At 39.8% G+C, this 21,318-nt stretch overlaps 1 protein-coding gene across 1 annotated transcript in view; it reads left to right on the top strand.

Moving 5' to 3' along the window:
- Positions 1-465: 465 nt before the first annotated feature.
- The window catches only part of LOC122789722 (surfeit locus protein 4-like), a 516,963-nt gene continuing 496,110 nt past the window's right edge, over positions 466-21,318 (top strand). The window contains exon 1 of the mRNA XM_044057153.1: positions 466-612. Coding sequence (XP_043913088.1) covers positions 562-612 — 51 coding nt within the window. The 5' untranslated portion in view covers positions 466-561. The remainder of the gene's footprint in view (positions 613-21,318) is intronic.

The following is a 21,318-nucleotide window of genomic DNA, read 5'->3' as shown; positions in this document are numbered from 1 at the left end:
ATTTGAATACCTGACTTTATATCCTTCAGATTATGCATACTAACACAAAACGCGTTATAAATTCTAAGTTTATTAGTGGAATATTTAAAACATGTCCCTATTTTTGGGCCTTTGTCCCCCATTATTTTAGTGTTTCTCCAGATTTCACGCGCTGAGATCGAGAGGTATGGTTTATGATTAAAAACACATACGATTTAAGATATAATCACGACATACTATATTATATTTTTATTATGAACATCAGTGCATTTATCCGGAACAGAACAAAATGTAAAAGCACTTAAGCATATAACAATCAAAACTGCTGATTTAAGCAACACATTATTATTATTATTGCAGTACACTACTTCCGGTCTGCGCGTAAGGATTCCCTCTACACGCTCATTGCATCACGCTGGTGACCGGGTTGCGTCGGCGTCTTGCACAGAGCCGTTCGTGTGACGTACCCGGGGCGGATTGGGTAACCAGTATCATTACGTGGCACAGCTGGAGCAGCGGAGCTGGGATTTTCGTGACACTGGGGATTCTTTGCGCTGGGGTGCAAGACGGAGAGTGTGAGACATGTCGGGCAGTTCCGATGTGATGGGGGTCGCCGAGGACCTGGCGGATCAGGTATGTCAATGAATTCTAAAAATATAGGACGCCGTCTTGGGGATCCACATGGAAAGCATATTGATCGGCCTGAGAGGGGGTGAACTTAGGGAGCAGGGGTTTAAGCATGGTTAGTGCTTGTACTTCATGAGAGTAGGTGGAGTAGGGAGCCCAGACATGTGCAGCTTGGGCTGAAGTAATTGCTAGTGGTCACTGCTAATAAGTCGGGTGGTCTAGAATGTGGATTGAATGGAGGTTGTCAGTACTGGGGCCTGAGCTTGCACCATGCAGTGAATATAGGGGCTTGTGCTCATTGATCATAAACCCCGGGGTGGGGCACCTATTTGGACTTTATATATTGTTGCAATACGTGCGTTTAGCTCAAAGACTGGGCACCATAGTTTTTGAACAAGCAGTGCTGGGGCGTCAAGGGTGGCATGGGGGCGAGCAAGTGACAACACAGGGCCAAACATTGCTGTCTGCTAACAGATGGGATACTGAAAGGGTGAAATTAACAGACTACGCCAGGGCACTCTGGCTTGTGTTAAGTCATTTGGCTGAGAGCAGGACAGTAATTTGTCATACTGTTGTCACATACACAATGGGTAGTACGCTGACCAGTGCATATTCGGGCGAAAGACTTGGCATTTGGTTTTGGGTGAGGCGTAACATTTGTATAACAGATGTGAAATTTGTGATACCTAGTACTGCGAAGAGAAGTTTTGGAATTTGGCCCCATTTTGATATGTAGCAGGCAACTAAGGACTGTATATGTTTGCTAGAAAAAAAATATATTGTGTAATTGATTTTCAGAATTTCATGCCAGACTGAAAGTTTCCGTAACGTGACTTTGCTGTCAAATGGGAGAAGTTGCTGTGGAGTTTAAAAATAGGTAGTGTAGTGTTTGTTAGAGGGGCTTCACGGTATAGTTAAATGAAAGGTGAGTGCAGTAAGAGCATCTGGACTAAATATTGTCACAGAAGGCATGCGAATTGGGACTGCAATTTCAAAAGATACGAGTGCAGCAACCAGTCCGAGATATTGCAAGCTTAGTGTGATGTTGGGCTATGTGTGTGAGAGAGCAGTGTCTAAATGCTGTTGAATTGTGATAACGGTGTTAAATCTGTTTTATTTATATTTGTTTATCGGGGTAGTGTGCTGATCAGTTTCAGGTTCAGCCAGGAAACTACTTTAATAAACATCACACGTTACAATGTAGTGAATGAAGGGACAAAACTAGTTTTATGAAACCCAGAAGTTTTAATTTATTTATTTATTTATTTATTTATTTATTATTATTTATTTAAATTTGTTGACCGGGAGTGTCCGACTGGACGTAGGTCCATTTTCAGCGGAGGCCCGGGGGGAAAAGCTCCACAGTTAAAATAAACAGACAGTAGTTACATTGGATTACATAGCGATTAACAATTTAACATAGCAATTACTTAAAACATATTTACAGATGAAGAACAATGTACATCAGTAGACAACTAGAATCTTTATCTGTGAAGTACATAACAGACATTAACAAATGTTACGAGAAGTTCCTGCTGCATAATAAGTACTAGGCTTATGAGCATCTGAGCTTGCTATAATCAAGGTAGTTAGTGGATTGGAGAGAAAGGTAGTCTTAACAGTAGTCTTTAACAGCAGTGGCTTAGGAGCATATGTAACAGCTGTTTATAGCAGAGTCTGGATTTCAGACTTGTAGAAGCTAGGCTGTGAACTGTCTTAAATGAAGGCTGTGTGGATTGATAGGGCATATTGGGGTTAATTTACTTATGTTTTTTGTCACTCTGCAGAAAGATATAGTTGCATGCTTTGTTCATTTGAATACAATGGAGCCATATTCTGTATGGTTTTAATATATGTATATTGCTCCAATCCTGACTGACCCCAGCAAACTTACTATTCTCTTCAGTTCTGCTCAGGTGCACTTTTGCTCTTCTGTTCTAACTTAAACTGACCTCCACAGTCCCTTTATTTATTTCTATTCTCCTGTTCTCAGTTCTGTTTGACTCCCCTCTGACCTCTTTGATTGTCTGTCTCCTGCTTCTTTTAGCTGACTTCCTATAATCCTGTTTTACCTCTTACAATTCCTCTCTAACTTTTATTTCCCCCTCTCCTTTTCCTTCTGCTAGTTCCTAACCTCACTAAGTCCAGAATTCCTGTACCCAATAGTAGCCTTACTTTATTTTCCTTTCTCTTTACGTCATTCTTGCCTTTATACTTTCTTTAGCCTCTTAAAATCTTTTTCACCACTAACCTGCATGTTCACACTATATTTTTAACCACTTTTATACTTCCAACTAATACCTACTTGTTGTTCATGACTAACTACTACGGATATTTTTCTACTTTAAATTATTATGTTGACACTGAAACTGTTCTCCTCAGTCTCCGACTGAATTTTAATTGTCATCTACTCAGGTTTTTACATCAAAAACGTATTTGTACTTGTATGTAGCCGTATAATACTATATTAGTTTAGTTTTATTTGTATAGTTAGTATTACTAGTGACCTTATAAACTGTAGTGTATTTTAGTTTTTGATAGTGGAGCTTTTCTCCTCGGGCCTCTGCTGAAAATGGACATGTATCCAGCCAGACTAGCCCGGTTAACAAATGTAAAATAAATAAATAATAAATAAATAAATGTATATATATAACACAATGGGATTCCGTCCCAACGTGATCAGCTTTGCTAGGAAAGATTGCATTCATAATTAAGTTATGTCTTTACTCATTATTTTTATAGGGGGAAAATAATAGTGTCTTTAGTGGTTAAAATAGAAGCTCGAGAGGGTGGCTGCATATAGAAGTCTGCCTATCAAGATGCATCTTCTCATTTTGTTTAAGTTGCAATACTGTCCAGAATTAGTGAAGTATTTGAAAACATTGCGTTGTATTTGTAGTTATTTAGTAGTGTCTTCTTATTATGAAAGTAATAGTTACTTTTGGCAGAGGACCTTTTAGCATTTGTCAGTAAAGCAATGAGTGAGTGTGAAAGGGCAGCAGCTATAGCTTCAGGTATGTCACTCGTGTAGTAAAGATCGCAACACACTATTGTAAGTATTCAGACACATTTTCTTGTTGGGGCTGCTGTGCCTAAAATCTCACGAAGACCATCTTTATCTTCAACATATTTGTTCCCAAGATTGTTCAAGTGGCTGTGCAAGTCACACAGCTTTTTACATAAGTATTCATTTAGGGACACTGTAGAGTGTTTTTGTATTTTAATCATATGTATTGTTTAGGTTAGTAGCTGGGGGGAGAGCAGTATGACAGAAGGAGAGCAGAGCATGTTTAGTTGTAGGTACTTGTTTTGATGCAGGGCTGCAGCTTTGCTTTACTCCAACCATACTTTTTCTGTTTGGCCAGTGGTATTTCCTGTGTTTGCTCATTGTGTAAGGCAGCTGTTCTTATTGAGTTTGCACAACTGGAGATTTCAGCGTGGTTTGATAAATATTATGCATTTGTTTGGATTGTGAAAGTTTGAGTAGTTACGTTAATGTGCTTGTGGTGCTGTGCCGTACCACAGAAAGCAGTGTGCATTGATTTCAGTTCCCTTTCTTAACGTTTTTTTTTTTCCTGTTAGAAAGTTGGTTGGTTGTTTGTGACAGGCAGTGTACTGATCTCAAGTAGGCTATGGTGGAAGAATTTCTGTTTTCCTTGTGTTTGTTCAGAATATGAGAGTTATTATTAATTTAATGTAATTTTAAATATAGCAATCTTGTCGTTGAAAAGCTATACACATTTGAAAGATTTATCAGGTTAGTACTCTTAAAAATAAGAAGCCTGATTGACTAAAGAAGTTTATGGTAGGTTTGGGGATACAAGTACAAGGGAGGTCTATCATATCAATCCTGCAAGGGGGGTAATGTATTGGAAGTAAAGCTTTGTGATGTTTGCATAGAAGAGAGCATGAGAGGGAGGATATGATGGGAGTATTTATTTTAGTAATAAAGTGAAAGTAAATGTTTTACATTGTTTGAGGGTGTGGTTTATCCCGAAAACCATAAGGTGTCTTGGATACCTGACAGATTGTTTGACAGAACTCCTGTGATAAGTCACATGTCCTCCGTTATGTTAACAGTTGGTACAAGGACAATGGTCTCAAGCCAAGTGTAAAAAATGTAGTATAGTTCATTTTGGTTAACGAAACATTTCCATGTCCTACTACATAGGTGAAACAGCTCTCCATTTAGTCTGTGTCACAGTGACTGCAAGCAGTCTTGTTGATAATTCCTTATCTTTTGACCATCATGTCTCCTTAGTAATTTGGAAGTCTTCTCCGGATCTACTGGAAATGCTTATGGAAATTACTTGAACTAGGTAGAAGTCCTAATTCTCCTTTACTTGTTTTTATCCATTATTGAATGTAATGTCACTTGTAAAACATGAAGTACCATCCAATGATCCAGACTGCAGTCAGCCTTGGCTCCACGTCTCTCTGCTTCTTGCCTTTATGTTATAAAACCTGTACCTTTACTGGTTGAGTCTCAGTGCCGTTTTTCAGATCCTCTGCCTTTTTATTAGTATACTGGGTTTTACAGAGAATGGCAACCATTTTCAGTGAATGTCTATATATTGCAACAGCAGAACTGACTTTATGTGATTCCGGTTGTAATTATTCAAGCAAATATTAGAAATTTGTTCTTTTCTGTCAAAAAGCCCCTCACTAACACTCTTCAAGAGAAACCTTGACAAGTGGATGGGTAACAGAAAATACACCCCTGGGATCATTTCATTGGCTCTTCTTGACAGAGGCTCGGTTAATTAATCAATCAGTGGTATGGCGAAAGCTGACACACTCTGGCTAGGCTTATAAATGCCCTCGGGCAGATAGCCTAGTACCTACCTATGAACCTATGAAAAACATGAAAGTGAGTGTCCGACCACCAAGGACTGCAAATGACCCCAATACTGGAGCAGCGGTAACTGCCACTTTGCCATTCTGGTCAGGTAGACTCCTCCAGTAGGAGTCCATCAGACTGCATGTATGATACTGCCAAGTGATACTTGGACTGTAACTGATGGTGACACTTAATGGAAGTGTGCACGCATCAAGGACTCTGTTAAAGTCTCCACTTTGGCAGTGCATGTAGCAGGCTACCTTGAGGAGTAGATCAAGTCCTTTAGTGGCAGTCATTTTCAAGACGTCTGTCCCCAAATGACTGTTAGTTTTGCTTCCTGTACATAAATGGCTTCATTTCTCAAATGGTTTAATGTGGTATCATAAAATATTCAGGGTAGAACTAAGATCATTACCCATAAAGCCTGTTTTTATATCACAACATCTAAAAAAAATAAAATTTGAAATAATGCATTTGTCTTTCATAGTATTTATATGTGTTACAGTAAACATAACTGTTGGCTACAGTGAAGCTGAATGTTTTTGATGGCTGTTGTGGCCTGAATTTGATTCTTCCTGTTATTTTTATATTGCTTCCAGGTAGTCTTGTAACATTTTAAGTGCGAGACTCTTGGATTTACAAGTGTTGGTTTAGTATATTGCTTGCAGGCATTCTTAAAAAAACTGCAAATACAAAGCATTTGGATATTGCATCAGTAAGCATTTCCAAGGACAGTGAGAATAATAGTTAAGTATGTGTGTGGATGTGAAGAACTAAAATACATGTTGTTTTTTCCTGAAACATTTGTCAAGCTCATTAGAATAAAATTCATAAGGACACAGTAGGAATATTATTCAAATGTGTACAAAGTCTATTAACCGGGGGTAGGATAGATGTATATATTCAATGAGAACCAAATGTCTGTTAAGGCCTGCTGTTAATTCTTAGTGGTGTAGAACCACATCTCAAAAACTGAAGTTTCTTCTGAAAAAATTGTAAGAAGAAATGTCTCTGTTTCAGAGCACCGTTTGCTTGTGATTTGAGCTGTAAAGAAGCTGTCACAGTTTTAATTTAATGCACAAGTAAGCCGCGGTGGTGCAGCGGTAGCATTGTCGCCTCACAGCAAGAGGTTCTCCTGTTCGATTCTCGGCTGGAGCGCCTTCTGTGTGGAGTCTGCATGTCCTCCCCGTGGTCGAGTGGTGTTCGAAAGGCATGCGTGAATGGGCATGCCTTCTTTGAAGGTTGGGTGTTGGGCTGGCACCTCAGCACCGTAATAATCAACTGCCAATCATTAGCGGACCGGAGTTCCGCTGTGGCGACCCCTAACTGGGAAAAGACGAAAGAAAAACAACAACATTAGTATGTATGTATCTCAGTTCAGGGGTGGGCACATGCATCTAGTACAGGAACATCCCCTTGTCAAGATATACTACTGTGTGTGTGTGTTTGTACAGGCATGCGTGTGTCAGTTTTCTCTCCAATATATTCCTTCCCCCTCTTGCCTATTGTTTGTATCCCTAATTGCAGTCCTCCTTATCAGCAGAATCTCCTTTCTCCATTCCTGTATTGGTTTAGTTCTTGGAATACTCTCTTCTACTTTGTGAATATAATGTTCTGTATGATTATCATTGTGAATATAATCTGTATGATTATCATTGTGAATATAATCTGTATGATTATCATTGTGAATATAATGTTTTGTACGATTATCATTGTGAATATAATATTTTGTACAATTATCATTGTGAATATAATATTCTGTACAATTATCATTGTGAATATAATATTCTGTATGATTATTGTGAATATAATATTCTGTACGATTATTATTGCTCTCCCTAAAGGTCTGCATCCAGAATCCCAGTCTCTTCTTGTTACTTGAGCTTCCCCCCTGTGTCCTCTCTTTTGGTAGAATCTAGAACAGAAGTTGCCATTAAGAACGTAATAATGAATTTAGCATATAAATATTGCATGATAACTATGATCAGAGGAGATTAGAGAGGATTGGGAAGAGAGATTGGATAAGCAGTTCACAAAGAAACAGTGGGAGGGGGGTGTATGTATGTCTCCCAAATAGGCAACAAAATCTAGAAGATTTAGGATTTTTGCCTGGAAGTGTTTACATAGATATTTTTATACCCCATGCAGGCTCCAAAGAATTTTCCTCATGTAGACAGCAGATGCTGGAGGTGTGGTGAGGTAGAAAGAGGTAACCGGGAAAATATTTTCTGGGAGTGTAATGAGTTGGTGGACTTTTAAAGATTCCCTGCAATCTGCAGTTGTCAGAGATGCTGGGTGAGCAAAATGAAGTAACTAAGAATTTTTTTCTTTTGAGCTGTGATGTTATGATGCAGAATTGGAATTGCATAGACATAGTAAGGCCTTGCTGAGTCTAATTATGATGACTGCCAAAAAAGCAATTACTAGAAAATGGAAATCAAAGTCCAAAATAAGTTTATTAGAAGTAACGAAGATTGTAACGGACATAAAACAAATGGAACTGGGATCTTTGGGAAATGATAGGAACAAATTACATAGGAAAAATGGGAAATGTGGGATCAATACATGCAGAGGAGGAATGAGGTTTAAAAGAAGACATGATTTGAATGTAATTTAATGGTTGATTGCCAGTGACTGAATATATTAAAATTTATGTCTAATGTTTGCAGCTGTAGTTGTGTTGGCATGCTTTGTTAAGGTATAAAGTTTGCAACTGAGATTGTTTCATTATGGTTTATTTTCATTTATATAAATATAAGTTTGCCTATGTCGTACACGAAAGTTTAATAAAGTTTTTTTTTATTTAAAAAAAGAAAATTGTCAACTCTGTCTCGATGCATCAAGTGGAATTTTCACTGACTGCTTTTTTTTTTTTTCTTCTGTAATTCCAGACAGCATTTTTCATTGCAAGATGGCACTGCAGCTTGGATTGGAAATATATCCTTTCCCCACTGGAGTTGGTTTATATAAAGTTTATTAAAATAATTTTGACCAAAAGTGAGAAGAGTAATTCCCAGAATGTTGGGAGTTCTTTTCATTGAAGTAAACAAACAAATCAGGAGCTTACTAAAATCTACTGAAGTCTAGCTTGAGGCTAAAGTAGTGACCTAAGCCAAAGACTATCACAGGATATTTTTTAGCTGTGTTCATAATCTCAAAAGCACAACCCAGCAGTGCGCTGAGCTGGTTGTGAACAATGTTATCTACACTGAGGCTGAAAATGTAGCTAACCTACTGGCCGATAAATTTAGCTCCAACTTTGTCACTCTGTCTTCTCTGTCTGTCTATCAAGGTTTACCTGAAACTGGGTCACCTATAGCTATCACAGAAAATAAAGTCCTAAAAGTGCTATCAAAAGCTAAAAATACTGCATCAGTGCGTCCTGACAATGTTCCTTGATACATCTTAAATGGCATTAAGTGCAGTTTAGCTACACCCCTAAACTGTTGAGTCTCAGCCTTCATATAGATTTTGTACCAAGTGAATGGAGAAACAGCTACAGTCATTCCCCTGCATAAGGTAGGGCCTTCCACAGACCATAAATCTGACCGGCCTCCTATGCAAAGCCATGGAAAGACGTACCATGGAGTTAATCCAGGAATTGGGAAACTTCCAAACACTAGACCCTTCTTAGTTGGGATTCGTCAAGGGCAGGTCAGACTTATTCAACCTGGTGTTTTTGTGTTTTTCTTTTTTCTTCTTTCTTGAAAAGGTCACCAAAGCAATTGAAGGCAAAAATGGTACACACTGCGTACCTCGACTAAGCCAATGCTTTTGATACAGTTCCTCTCTGTCATAGAAGAAAAGCTAAATAAACTATGAATGAACCCCAGTGTCACTGGATTGCCAACTTGCTCACAGATAGGAAGCAGATATAAAACAGGGGACGTTACTTACATAATGAGATTAGTCACCAGTGGAGTCCCCCAAGATTTTGTGCTGGAAACTGCTGTTTGGCATCTACTTTTCTGAAGTAAAATCCGATACCAAAGGGCTCTGGGTGACCAAGTTTGCAGTTGACTGCAAGCTATGAACTATCATTGAATCCCCAAATGTCTTGGCCATCCTGGAGGAAGGTTCATCCCAAATAAATAGCTGCTGTCAAAGTCATGGTCTGAAACGAAATGCCAAAAATGCATTATTGTATCCTTTGGGGAAATCGGCTACCCCAGGTAACTACCACATGTAACTTTTGACCAACCTGTGTCTGTTGTTGTAACAACGTCCTGTATTGCACATCTTATAAACAAAGGGATTGTGTCTAGATCTAGGGGTGTCATTGCCCTCCTTTCTCAGTCCTCAGTAGGCCAAACATTTAATATAATGCTCTGTTTGGCGTGTATCTGTCCAGACACCTGCAACAGTTGGGGCAACCACAGAAGTACCTTACTAAAAGGATCCAAGGTGTAAACAACACGTCCTACATGGACCGACTCAAAGCCTTGTCACTATGTTCTGTATCCTACAAACTGCTAAAGGTGACCTGTGACTAACATACAAGGCATCCTTTGACCCATTACTTATGAACTTATTGCACTTTATCAAGTCAAATAGTACCAGAAGTATTCTATCTAGGGATCTAAACCTCTTTTACAAAATCAACAGAACGGTTTGGATGGATAAGTAAGTTTCACAGACAATACCAGTGCTGTGGAACAGACTCCCCATCCACATTAAACAAAATTTATAATGTACATCTACATAAGTGTGTGTATGTATTATATGGCTGTTCTTTGAAATACGAATGTGCCAAAAGGTTGACTATCACAACATTGATCCTAAAGAATCAAACTAAAAAACAAAACATCTTCAAGATTGTACAACAGCAGGGAAAGCGCAAATTCCCGAAACTGACTCTTCCGCAGCCTTTCACAAAGTAATGCCAGCAGAATCAATCCTACAAGTATTTGATCGCTCCTGATGGCATTTAAAACATCTGATAGGACGAACGTTTGACTATGTATAAACATATATGTGTGGTGTGTGTGTGTGATATACACATGTGATTTTCACTTCTGTAAAATATTTTGAACATATTCTGTATCCTTAACCTAAACAGAAGTCATTTGACCATCTATTGTGAGAGCATGGTATAATGCAATATGTCCGATACCTGTGAAGTCCTTTATCCTATATCTCTGTAAAGTCCATATGTTACTGCAAGAGAATTATCCTTGGACAGTTGAGTATGCTGTTGGCTGCAAAAGGCATCCAGGAATGTAATTCTACCTGTAAAGATTTAAATGCAGTTTAGTGCCAAATTTATCTCTCATATATTTCCCTGCCATTACAGTGAGTTAGGGAGTTTTGGTGGTGGCTTAATTCTGAAATAAAAAAGTGCCCCTTTTCTGAAGAAGTACATATTATTTTTACTTGTACAAAGGTGTTCTTGTTGTGTTGCATTCCCCACTGTAAACTGCAGTTCTGTACCCATATGTAATGGAAAGTGAGTATAGTGGAACTTGTCAGACAGGCACTCTGAAATGAATGTGCATGCCTGAGTGTATTTTTCAGTGAATTACCCTTAGAAGTTTGGCTACAGAAGGCACTGTGCCCTTAATGATTTCCACATAGCTTAGTAATGTGGTTGACCAAGCCATGTTGTAAGCTGGGAGTTTTGTGTGGAGTGTTTCTCATCAACTTTTTATGTGTGTTCTTGTATAATATTAACATCTCAGTGCAGGTATGTTTTGGATGTATGCTACCCCACTGACCTTAAAAAGAATCCTATAGTGACCCCAGTGGAAAGAATATAAAGCACCTTGATAGCCTTTTATATTTCGATGGGCGTAGCAGGCCTTTTGATGGTGCCTGTCAGTGCAGTGTTATGCCTGTGAAACAGTTTTTACATTTTTTGGACAAGATTTGAATGTTCAGTTGTAAAGTGTACTTGGGTTTTGCTTTAGATGAGATAATAAACATTTGAATTTCAGAGTATCAATTTACAGTTCTCTGTCACATTTTCTGTGGTAACCTGTTTAAATGCTATAAAACATCACATTCCCAGGCAGATAAATTGTTATGTTAGACTTTTTCTGTTTTGTAAGGTAATGTAACTATATGGGAAACGTTCTTAGTGTGTGTGTGTGTGTGTGTGTGTGTGTGTGTGTGTGTGTGTGTATATATACACCCATCAAACATTAACCCCCAACACCTCAGAAAGAAACAAACCTTCAATTATGCAGAGACATGCACCCTAACTCCAGCCCAACGTCCACCCCACAAAACACAGCCATCATAAATAGTAACCCCAAACCAACAAATAACCCGAATGCACCTCTACTCAGTAATGTATCCAAAAAACGTCCGATATCCTCCTAATTAATGTAAACCTCAGATGTCTGTTAAACAAAATACACAAATTCCATGCTACCCTGTCCCTGTGTACGCCTGACATTGCTGTCTTAATTAATCAAAACCTGACTTAAACCTCACATAAGCAACCATGAGATCATAGCCCCCCTGCCTGTAATCTCTTTAGACAAGACAGGACAACAAAATGAGGCAGAGGAGTAATAATTATATACAAGGAATCTCTCTCCTTTGAGAAACTACAAGTAGAAGTCCCAGATCTTGATAACACTGAACTTCTAGCCTCTTTCCTAAAAGTTAGTGATAACAAACATATATTTAATACTAACAGCAGTATACATCCCACAAAGTAACAACCACTCCACTATAGAAGACATACTCTCATGGGTCTCCGTTACATTTAATCGAGAAACAATCATATTTGGAGGTTTTAATAATGATTGGGTAACCTATTCCTCTGAAAACCCCTCCAAATCACCCAACTGATGATGCACCTACTAGAGTTGACAAAAACGGCAAGCAGTCTATGCTAGACTAGATCCTCACTAATCCGTCACTCATGTTGTCTACCAGACAGCCTAAGCGACCACCTACCAACTGTCTTTCTAAGGCACTACTATAACTCGACCACAAAACCTGCACCATGCAAACAAATGCATGATTCAAATAATTTCTCCACAGACACCTTTTAACAGTTACTACATAACTGTAATTGGCCCCCCTTAAAATACCTCCCTTCAGATGCAACAGTGGAATACTTCAGCAACAAATTTCTGGATATACTAAATACACTGGGCCCTGTAAGACGCACAAGCTATAAATCTAACTGCTGACCATGGCTTACTAAAGAAACCAAACGCTATCTAAAACAAAGAGAGAAACTCTGGTACCAACAAAACCAAAGCCTCCCTCGACAACTACCGCTACTTAAGAATTGCTTGCAAACAAAACAAATCAGAGTAGATAAATAAAAATGTACTGTACATCCATGCAGCACTAGCACCAGCACAACCATCAAAAGTTCTGCAGTTTTATCAAACACCTTGTCCATACAGTGCAAACTTCCACCCCATATTCAAATTCCAAAAACTCGGATGAAAGTATAGCTTCCCAGTTAAACTCGTTTTTTTGTAAAGTCCATTCTCTGTTTATAAATGAAACAGCCCACATCAAATCACTCTTCTTCCTTCCAATGACTCCCAAACTTCACGCTCCCTTCAACCCATCCAAACAGGTAAAATTAAGAAATTACTGCCCAAACTGAAGCCTACAACTCTTGCTGCAGACAGACTTCCAGATGACTACCTCAAATTAACAGCTGACATCATCTGCTTCCCAGTATCCATACTGATCAATAGATCTATCGTTTAACAGTATGTACTCAAAATATGGAAAATCTCCTCTTTTTCCTCTCCATAAAGGGGGCTCGTCCTTGGAACTTTCCAACTACAGACCTGTATCCGTACTGCCACCACTCTCTGAAATTTTAGAAAAATACATCCACTGACAAGTAATGCCGCACCTTCTAACCAGTAAACTCTTGCCAATACACAACATGGATTTTGACCAGGCCACAGTAGCACCACTGTTGTGCTCAAATTTACCAGCACTGTTAACCAACTAAAAAAAAATGGCCTAATGGTTGCCTCTGTGTTTGTGGATATGACAAAGGCATTTGACAGTGTCCCGTAAGTAGCTTATATCTGAACTGGTATCCTTTGACATATCTAAAAATACCCTTACTTGGTTCCAACACTACCTCTCTAATCACCATCAAGCAGTCAAAGGGCATGACAACCTCTCCTCTCTGCTTCCCATAACAGTAGGTGTGTTGCAAGGGTCACTACTTGGGCCTCTACTTTTTTCATTTCTGACAACCTGCACACAGCAGTTGACCATGCTACCATTATACATTATGCAGATGACTCCACTGTCATCTGCACCACACCCATCCTACCACAACTGCAAGAGGTTACCCAAAAATCCTTTACAGTCAGTGACAAATACCAGCTCATCCTACATCCCCAACAAAACCAAGTTAATGTTTCATAACTAGCACAAAACAAACTCCCTTAACCAAGACATTGGATGAGCTGATTTTAATCTCATCCTAATTTAACCCATCCCAAAAACCTAAGCTAGTAGGTGTCATCATAGGTTAAAATTTGACAAACACATCATCACATTCCATCAAAAAGACCAGCATCAAATTAGGTTCTCTTTCTAGAATAAAGCTTTACTTAACCAACTCTTCCAAACAAGCAATTGCCAGGCCCCATTCTCTAACCACCTTGTTCTACACCTCTCCCATACTCACAAATATCAAGAAAACTGACTTAAACAAGCTCAAAACATGCTACCACAAGATAGCCAGATTTTCCACCAGTCTACCCTACAGAACCCATTGTTGCCTTGCTCTGAAACACCTCAGATGTCTAGAACTTTCTAACCTTACTCCAACATTCCCTAACCCACACCATACTTCACCTCCCTGACAAATGGCCAGCCTTGCAGAAACTAGTTCAAATTCACCACAACCACAGGGCCCCAAGATCCTACTGCTAATGGTTACGAAATCCACAACAGCTTTGGATACTCTCTGTATTCTAATAACATCGCCAAAATTTGTAATGCCATCCCTCTGTACATATTTAACGCATCCATTCAAAAACTTCCTAAAGTGCCACCTAAATGACAACTGGATATGCTGTTGCTCCTCACCAGGTTGAATCTATTTTTCCTCCTCATTTTCTCTCACACTACTGCTCACTTAACTTTATCTCTGTGGCAAGTAGAACTTCTGATAAACTAATTGTAGCTTGTCCTTTGACAAAATTTAATTGCAACTCTTCAAATGTTAGTTGACAAAAATTGCTGTGTGCCAATTCCACTCGATGCAATGCTAAATTCTATGACTTTTATAACTTTGCCGTCTTTGTACGACTATATGTCCTTATGAGAGTTAATGTGGAGCTTTTTACTCGGTCTTCTACTGTTATGTGCCCTTATGAGATTTATGTGGAGCTTTTCTCCCCTGGTCTTCTGATGAAAATGGGCAACCAAGTTCCCCTTTTAAACAAATAAATAAAATAAAAATCCAATGTTTACTTTTCTGAGGTGCCAAGATAACCTGTCACCTGTACTTTTCAGAATGTAGGGCATTTAACAACAAAACTCCTGAGTGTCCCAGGGAAGGGGGACCTGATGAGCATCTGGTTTGGGGAGGAAAACACACCACTCTTTTACCAATTGTATCACATGTATGCGTGTCTCTTAGTCTTTAATCAGTTTAAGAATTGCTGGCATAAATAGAAAATGCAGTGTTAGACTCCATAATCACAGTGAATTTCTAACTTCCTAATATTCCTTTTTGTTTGGCCTCAAGATCTTAAGAGAAGCTTCATTTTTTAGGAACTGATTACTGGTTTAACAGTTTTCTGAAAATGCAGCATTTCTTGGCAGGTAACACTTTGTTTAGCTTACATTTTTATTGTTGGTAGCTAATTACTGAAAATAACCCTCCCTAAAAGTTCTTTATATTCGGGCCATTTATTCTCAACTGTCTGTCCTCCCCTGTGGCGTGTACACATTCTTATGTGCCATGGTACAGTGTTCCTTTTATGTACACCAGCATTCATGTTGCATTTTCCATTCACTTCAGATGTAAAAAGCATTCTGTATAGCTGATGTGGGTGTTTCTTCAGTGTTGCTTAAAAGTCCTTAATAATAGTTGATTGCTTCAGGCTATCACTTGTTTTTCATTTCACACTCTCTTTGGTATGTTTTTATTTCAAGTTTGTGAAGTGGCATTATCCATAATGCATTTTCTTCATTTTTAAATTTGGTGTTTAGTGTTTGTGATGCTATCCCAGGTATACTTAAATTGTCAGACTGCTAAGCTACGGTTGTATTTGTTTTTATTTTCATTATCCATATACTTATAGAACTTTATCACATTCAGAAGGAACTTTGCTTCCATACCACATGCAAGTGCATTCTCCTCCTATCTACCCAGTAAATGCTGTTTGACGGATCACACCATGTGTTATGCTGTTGCATCTGGTTACCACCATGTGTCAGTGCAGTAAACCAGGGCACACACTCGCCCCCTTTAGTTAGGCTAGTGTTAGTTACATATTTACTGCCATCTCACTCGGCCCCTGCTGCATCTGGGTTGCTAAAAGATCCTGAATTGTGTGGGTTATAGCTAGAGCATCATCCCTGTATGCCCCCCAAATTGCGTTGTTTCATTCATTTTTTTCATCTTGTCCCATTTGTGCAGTCTTCCTTAAGATTAAGTTGCTGTCAGTCTTGGTTTCTTTTGAGTCTGTGCAGATCAAGCTGCCCCCCCCCCTACACTGTTCATTTTACTGTAGTGATCATGTTACTGTAGGCCTGCATTCCCACCATCATTTTTTCCTTGCCTAACTATTTTTATGTTGGGCAGTCATATTTTCAAACTAGAATCTTGCGTGCATGAAGTTACATCGGAGGAGGGGCATTGAGCAAAACTCTGATCTGTGATATATAACATTAAGTATCCTGTTTTTTGCTTATTTTTACTAGTTATTGCTTATTCTAAGATATTTATAGCACTTTTGCTGTCTGCTGCATACTTTTTACTTTATTTTATAGCTATAAAATAACTAATTTGCACGGTTGTACTAAAATTGTCTGCTTCACAAGGCCTGATACTGTCACACTGTTTGTAAATCCTTTTCTAGCTAGTTTCACTGTGTGTAGCATTAACTGGAAATTTTCTCCATTTGTTAAACATCTGTCTATTCTGACTTCTTGCCAAGGAGTGTATCATAACTGATTTAGTTTCCTACCATCCCTCCATATTCGTGTCTTGTTCTTAAACTTGGTGGCTTTACAGTTACCCGCCCCTACTGTAAATTTGATCTGGGGCACTTCTCCCAGTCTAGTGTCATTAGGTCATTCTATTTAATACAGAGAGAACATTTGAAGACCAACCACTTGGTTTCTTAACCTTGAATTAACTTCTGCTCCTCCTTTCTTAACCTTGAATTAACTTCTGCTCCTCCTTTCTCCCTTTCCACTTTATTTTAATTTTTTTTTAGTAATCTCCTTGTGTTCTGACTGTGCCTCTCAGCTGATAAGTACTTTTTTGGCATTTTTTAACTGTTCAGAGTTGAATAAAACAATAATTGAATTCAGTTCAGAATACATTTTGAATAAATTGCATTTATTTAAACTGCATTTGCTATAATACCGCTACACACCCAAGTGTGCTAGCTTGCACTGCACTTGAATTGTTTTTTGTGCTATTTTAGCTGCTTTTCTGTAAAAATAAATAAATAAATAAATTCTAAGCTTGTTTCCTGCCTTTCCTGTAACTAGTCTAGTCCAGATACAGATTTGCTGTATCCAGGACTGTTTGTAAGCTTCTGAGCGGTGCCAAAGTCTATCCTTCGATTTTTTTCCCCTTAAATCTGCTAGTTCTCTCCTCTCCTGCACTTTTACTAGCTTATTAGTCTAGCACTTTACCAGACTTCTTGTAGCAATTATTGTAGCACACAAAAGTGCTACCAGCACTAAACGTTCTACAAGGAAACTGCTTGATAGTGAGGCACACTGATGTCCCACTCACGAGGATGAATAAGGAGAAAGTAACAGTCAGCTGCCTGTCGGGCAATAGGATCCGTCACATAATGCACGCACTCAGGTTCCTCAACAACAGGTACAAATATGACTCTCTGACCTGAGACGTACCTTCCTGGATTACTTGAAAAGAGACCTGGAGGAGATCTCGATTTTATGTAGCCCAAGCGGGTATGACCCTAGCCCTGAGCAGCATCCTACCATCACCCAGAATGTTAACACAGTACAAGCAGAAAATGATTGATTTCAACAATTGGCTAAGTTTCTGGTGTCATTCTAAGGGGATCCAGTATCTGTCTGCCTGGGATGACATGATTGACAGACCTCGATGTTTTGCCAGAGATGGCCTGCATCTGCCAACCCTGGGCTTCTGGATACTGGCCAAGGCTCTTGCCACCCCTATAGTGCCTTTTTTAGGTGGTTTTCCAAAGACCAAATTATCACCGTAACCGCTACAAACAAAATGCAATCTGAGGGTTATGCTGCTCAATGCTAGAAGTCTCAAAATGCACTTTCTTAATGCATTCCTTAAGTGGAGAACATCGACATTTGTGCCGTAACAGAGACCTGGTTCAAGGCAGCAGAAAGCACCCCTGCACTACCAGACTATAACTCATTCCACATCTTTCGGCCCCAGAACTTGGACCAAAGCTCCAAAGGTGGTGGTATTTCCATATTTATAAAGGATGTGCACACCTCCAGACTGGTAGCCCAGCATAATGCATCTGAGATACTTCAGGTGCAGCTAACATTGGGTAAGACAGCGATTCAGGCTGTAGCCTGCTATATGTCCCCAACCACGTTCCAAGACTCACACTCCACGTTCCAAAGCACCCTGGAGAATATTGGGGTCCAATTTAACACACTCATACTAGGTGACTTCAACTACTCCTCCATTAACTGGGAAAACTACTCGTGTACCAATACACTTGCCCAACGTTTCCTGGAATCCATTAATTCTAATGCCCTGGACCAGCTCGGTCTTACCCCCACTAGAGGTAGCAACATCCTTGACCTGGTCATTATTAACATGGGTTACCGTTGCTCTACACCAATAGTCAACTCCTCCCTGGTTAGATCCAACCACAAATGAATCACCTTGGAAATCCACACCCATCCCCCACCCCACCCCTGCAAAGGTAACCACCATGAAAAACTTCTCCAAAGCTAAAAATAGAGGTGGCTAATTTCACGACACTCATGCAAATGAAAAATAGTTGCATGACTGCCAACTCCTACACCAATGCACTGCATGGATCTTGCCATACCCGATAGAACCAAGACACTCTCTCCTCTGAAAAAAAAAAGGAAGTCAATCTGGTGGTCTCCTGCCGTAAACAAACTCTACAACAGAAGGCGGAAACTGATGTGGAATAAGGTGAAGTCCCAAGATTGGAAAAACTCCCTTATCAACCTCAACAAAAAGATAAGATCCCTGATCAAATCCTCTAAAGCTAAATATGAAAACAGAGTTGTAGCAGATAGTAAAGACAACCACAAGGCCTTCTATAGTTATGTAAAGAATCTTCATGGCAATACCCATATTTGCTCTGGGCTACTGCACAATATACCTCATGTACCAAACCAACAGATATTGCCGATATACTGGCCAACAGATTCAGTGCCAACTTTACCCCCCCCCCCCCAAAAGGACTAGTCCCAATACCAGTAGATTGCCAGGCTCTCCCAGTATTACTGCTGCACAGGTTAAAACAGCACCGTCCATGCCAAGAGTACAGCTTCTGTGGGACCTGACGATCCCTGGCTGTGTTCTACATGAACTACAGAGTGAACTGGCACCTCACCTGTGTGCCCTGTTTAGTCACAGCCTCACCTCATGTCTTGGCCCTACTGAATGATGCACTGCTACAGTCATCCCTCTCCTCAAAGGAGGAGCGACTACAGACCCTGGGAACTATCACCAGTCTGATGTGCAAAGCTATGGAATGCATCATCATGGACTTAATAAACAAGGATATAGGGAATCTCCAAACTCTGGATCCCACACAGTTTGGTGAAGGGTAGATCATGCCTGCTGAACTTGGTCAACTTCTTTGAGTCAGTCACCAGAGCTGTGGGTAAAGACAAGGTGGTTCATACAGCCTACCTTGATCTGGCCAAGGCCTTTGATATCATTCCTCACTCAGAAATCATAGAAAATTCACTAAGCTAGGCATCAATCCCTGTATCACTAAGTGGGTTGCAAACTGGCTGACAGGTAGACCCCACAGTGTGAAAATAGCTGACTCCAAGTCAGACCGATGACCAGTCATGAGTGTAGTTCCACAGGGTTTGGTCCTGGGTCCTCTCCTGTTTGGTATCTACTTCTGTGAAGTCCAGGCCAACACTAAGGGACTCTGGCTGACAAAGTTCGCAGGCGATTGCAAGTTGGGAGCTGCTATTAACTCTCCAAGTGATGTTGACATCCTACAGAAAGACTCCACTGAGACCAACGACTGGTGTTAGAACTATGGCCTTAAGCTCAGTGACAAAAAATGTGTTGTCATCCCCTTTAGGAAAAACACTGTTACCATGAATTACCACATAGAGGCTAGTCCCATGAATTACCACATCGAGGGTAGTCCACTGAACACAGAAGGCATTATAAGAGATCTGGGAACACAGGTTGACAGCAGCCTCTCTTTTGGCCACCAAATTGCCACTGTGGTCAGAGTCCTATGTGGCACATCTCATTGCTAAGGGTTTTGCATCCGAGGTCATTGTCTCCCTCAGCTCTTCCCTCATTAGGCCAATCATTGAGTACAATGCCCCATTTGGCATGTACCTCACTAAACACCTGCAACAACTGGAGAGGCTGCAATAGTACCTCACAAAGAGGATCCTAGGACTTAAACATTTGTCCTATATGGACAGACTCAAAAAAATTCCAACTGTTCTGCGTCTCATATCGCCTACTTAGAGGCCATCTCTGCTTGACTTACAAAGCCATGTCTGACCCAGCTCTGTTAGAAATGCTATTATCTAAAAAAAAAAAATCCCAATTCCTCCGCACCACACACTCCAGAGATCTCACCCTCATTACCACAATCAACAGAACATGCTGGAGGGACAGGCTCATATTCCGGAGACTGCCCATGCTATGGAATAGACTTCCCATACATGTCAGAGCACCTCACTGGCCCTCTTCAGGAGAAATCTTGAGTGGATGGGAAATAGAAAATTCACCCAAGGGATCACGACAGAGGCAGTGGGAATGAAGGTTGGGTGACACAATGCCAGGGTAATCCTATGGGCTAGGCTTGTAAAGGCTTCAGGGCCATTAGCCTAGTACATGCCTGTGAACCTATTTCCTTGTGTGCCTTTTTCATTAACATGTGCCCTGCATTTAATTTGGAGTACTGTCCAGCTTGTCTTAGTTCAGTGCATCTCAAGTATTTTCAGGTCTTTAACCTGCACACATGATAAATCTGGTTCAAAACATTATTTGGGCCTTTCTTTCAACATAAACGGTTTTCATTTTGCTGGTTGCATCTCTCCCTTTATTAGCAATACAGCAACTGTTCCAGTTATTAAGTTTTGAAAATAAATTTTGTGTTTTGTATGTAATATCTTTGAAAGTAAAAATTTCTATCAGAATATTTTATGAAAGATGTTTCTGTAAATTTCCTTAATTTGGTATTGTTACAAAGGCAGCTTGTACCTCGTTTTTGTCTTGCACATGACTTCTTCACTGAACTGACTTGCGTTTTGTCCGAGCTATTCAGTTCTTAACTGGTACTTTATGTATCTCCATTCAGTGCATGTGGTTGCATTTTAAGTGGGCGGCTCTTCCACTGCTTGGTCTTGGGTGATGATGGTCATTTTCAACCCACCTTGGACGTGATTTTTTTGTTCTCTGGCCATCCAGCATTTGAAAGTTTCCATTGATCATCAATGTTACTGCTGACTGCTGTTAGTTGTTTCTTATCCGAGTA

The sequence above is a fragment of the Protopterus annectens genome, chromosome 15.part0, assembly GCF_019279795.1.
Source record: "Protopterus annectens isolate FY-2018-M chromosome 15.part0, PAN1.0, whole genome shotgun sequence".
Classification (NCBI taxonomy): domain Eukaryota; kingdom Metazoa; phylum Chordata; order Ceratodontiformes; family Protopteridae; genus Protopterus; species Protopterus annectens.
The sequence above is the reverse complement of the archived record's forward strand: the minus strand, read 5'-3'. Positions and strand labels throughout refer to the sequence as shown.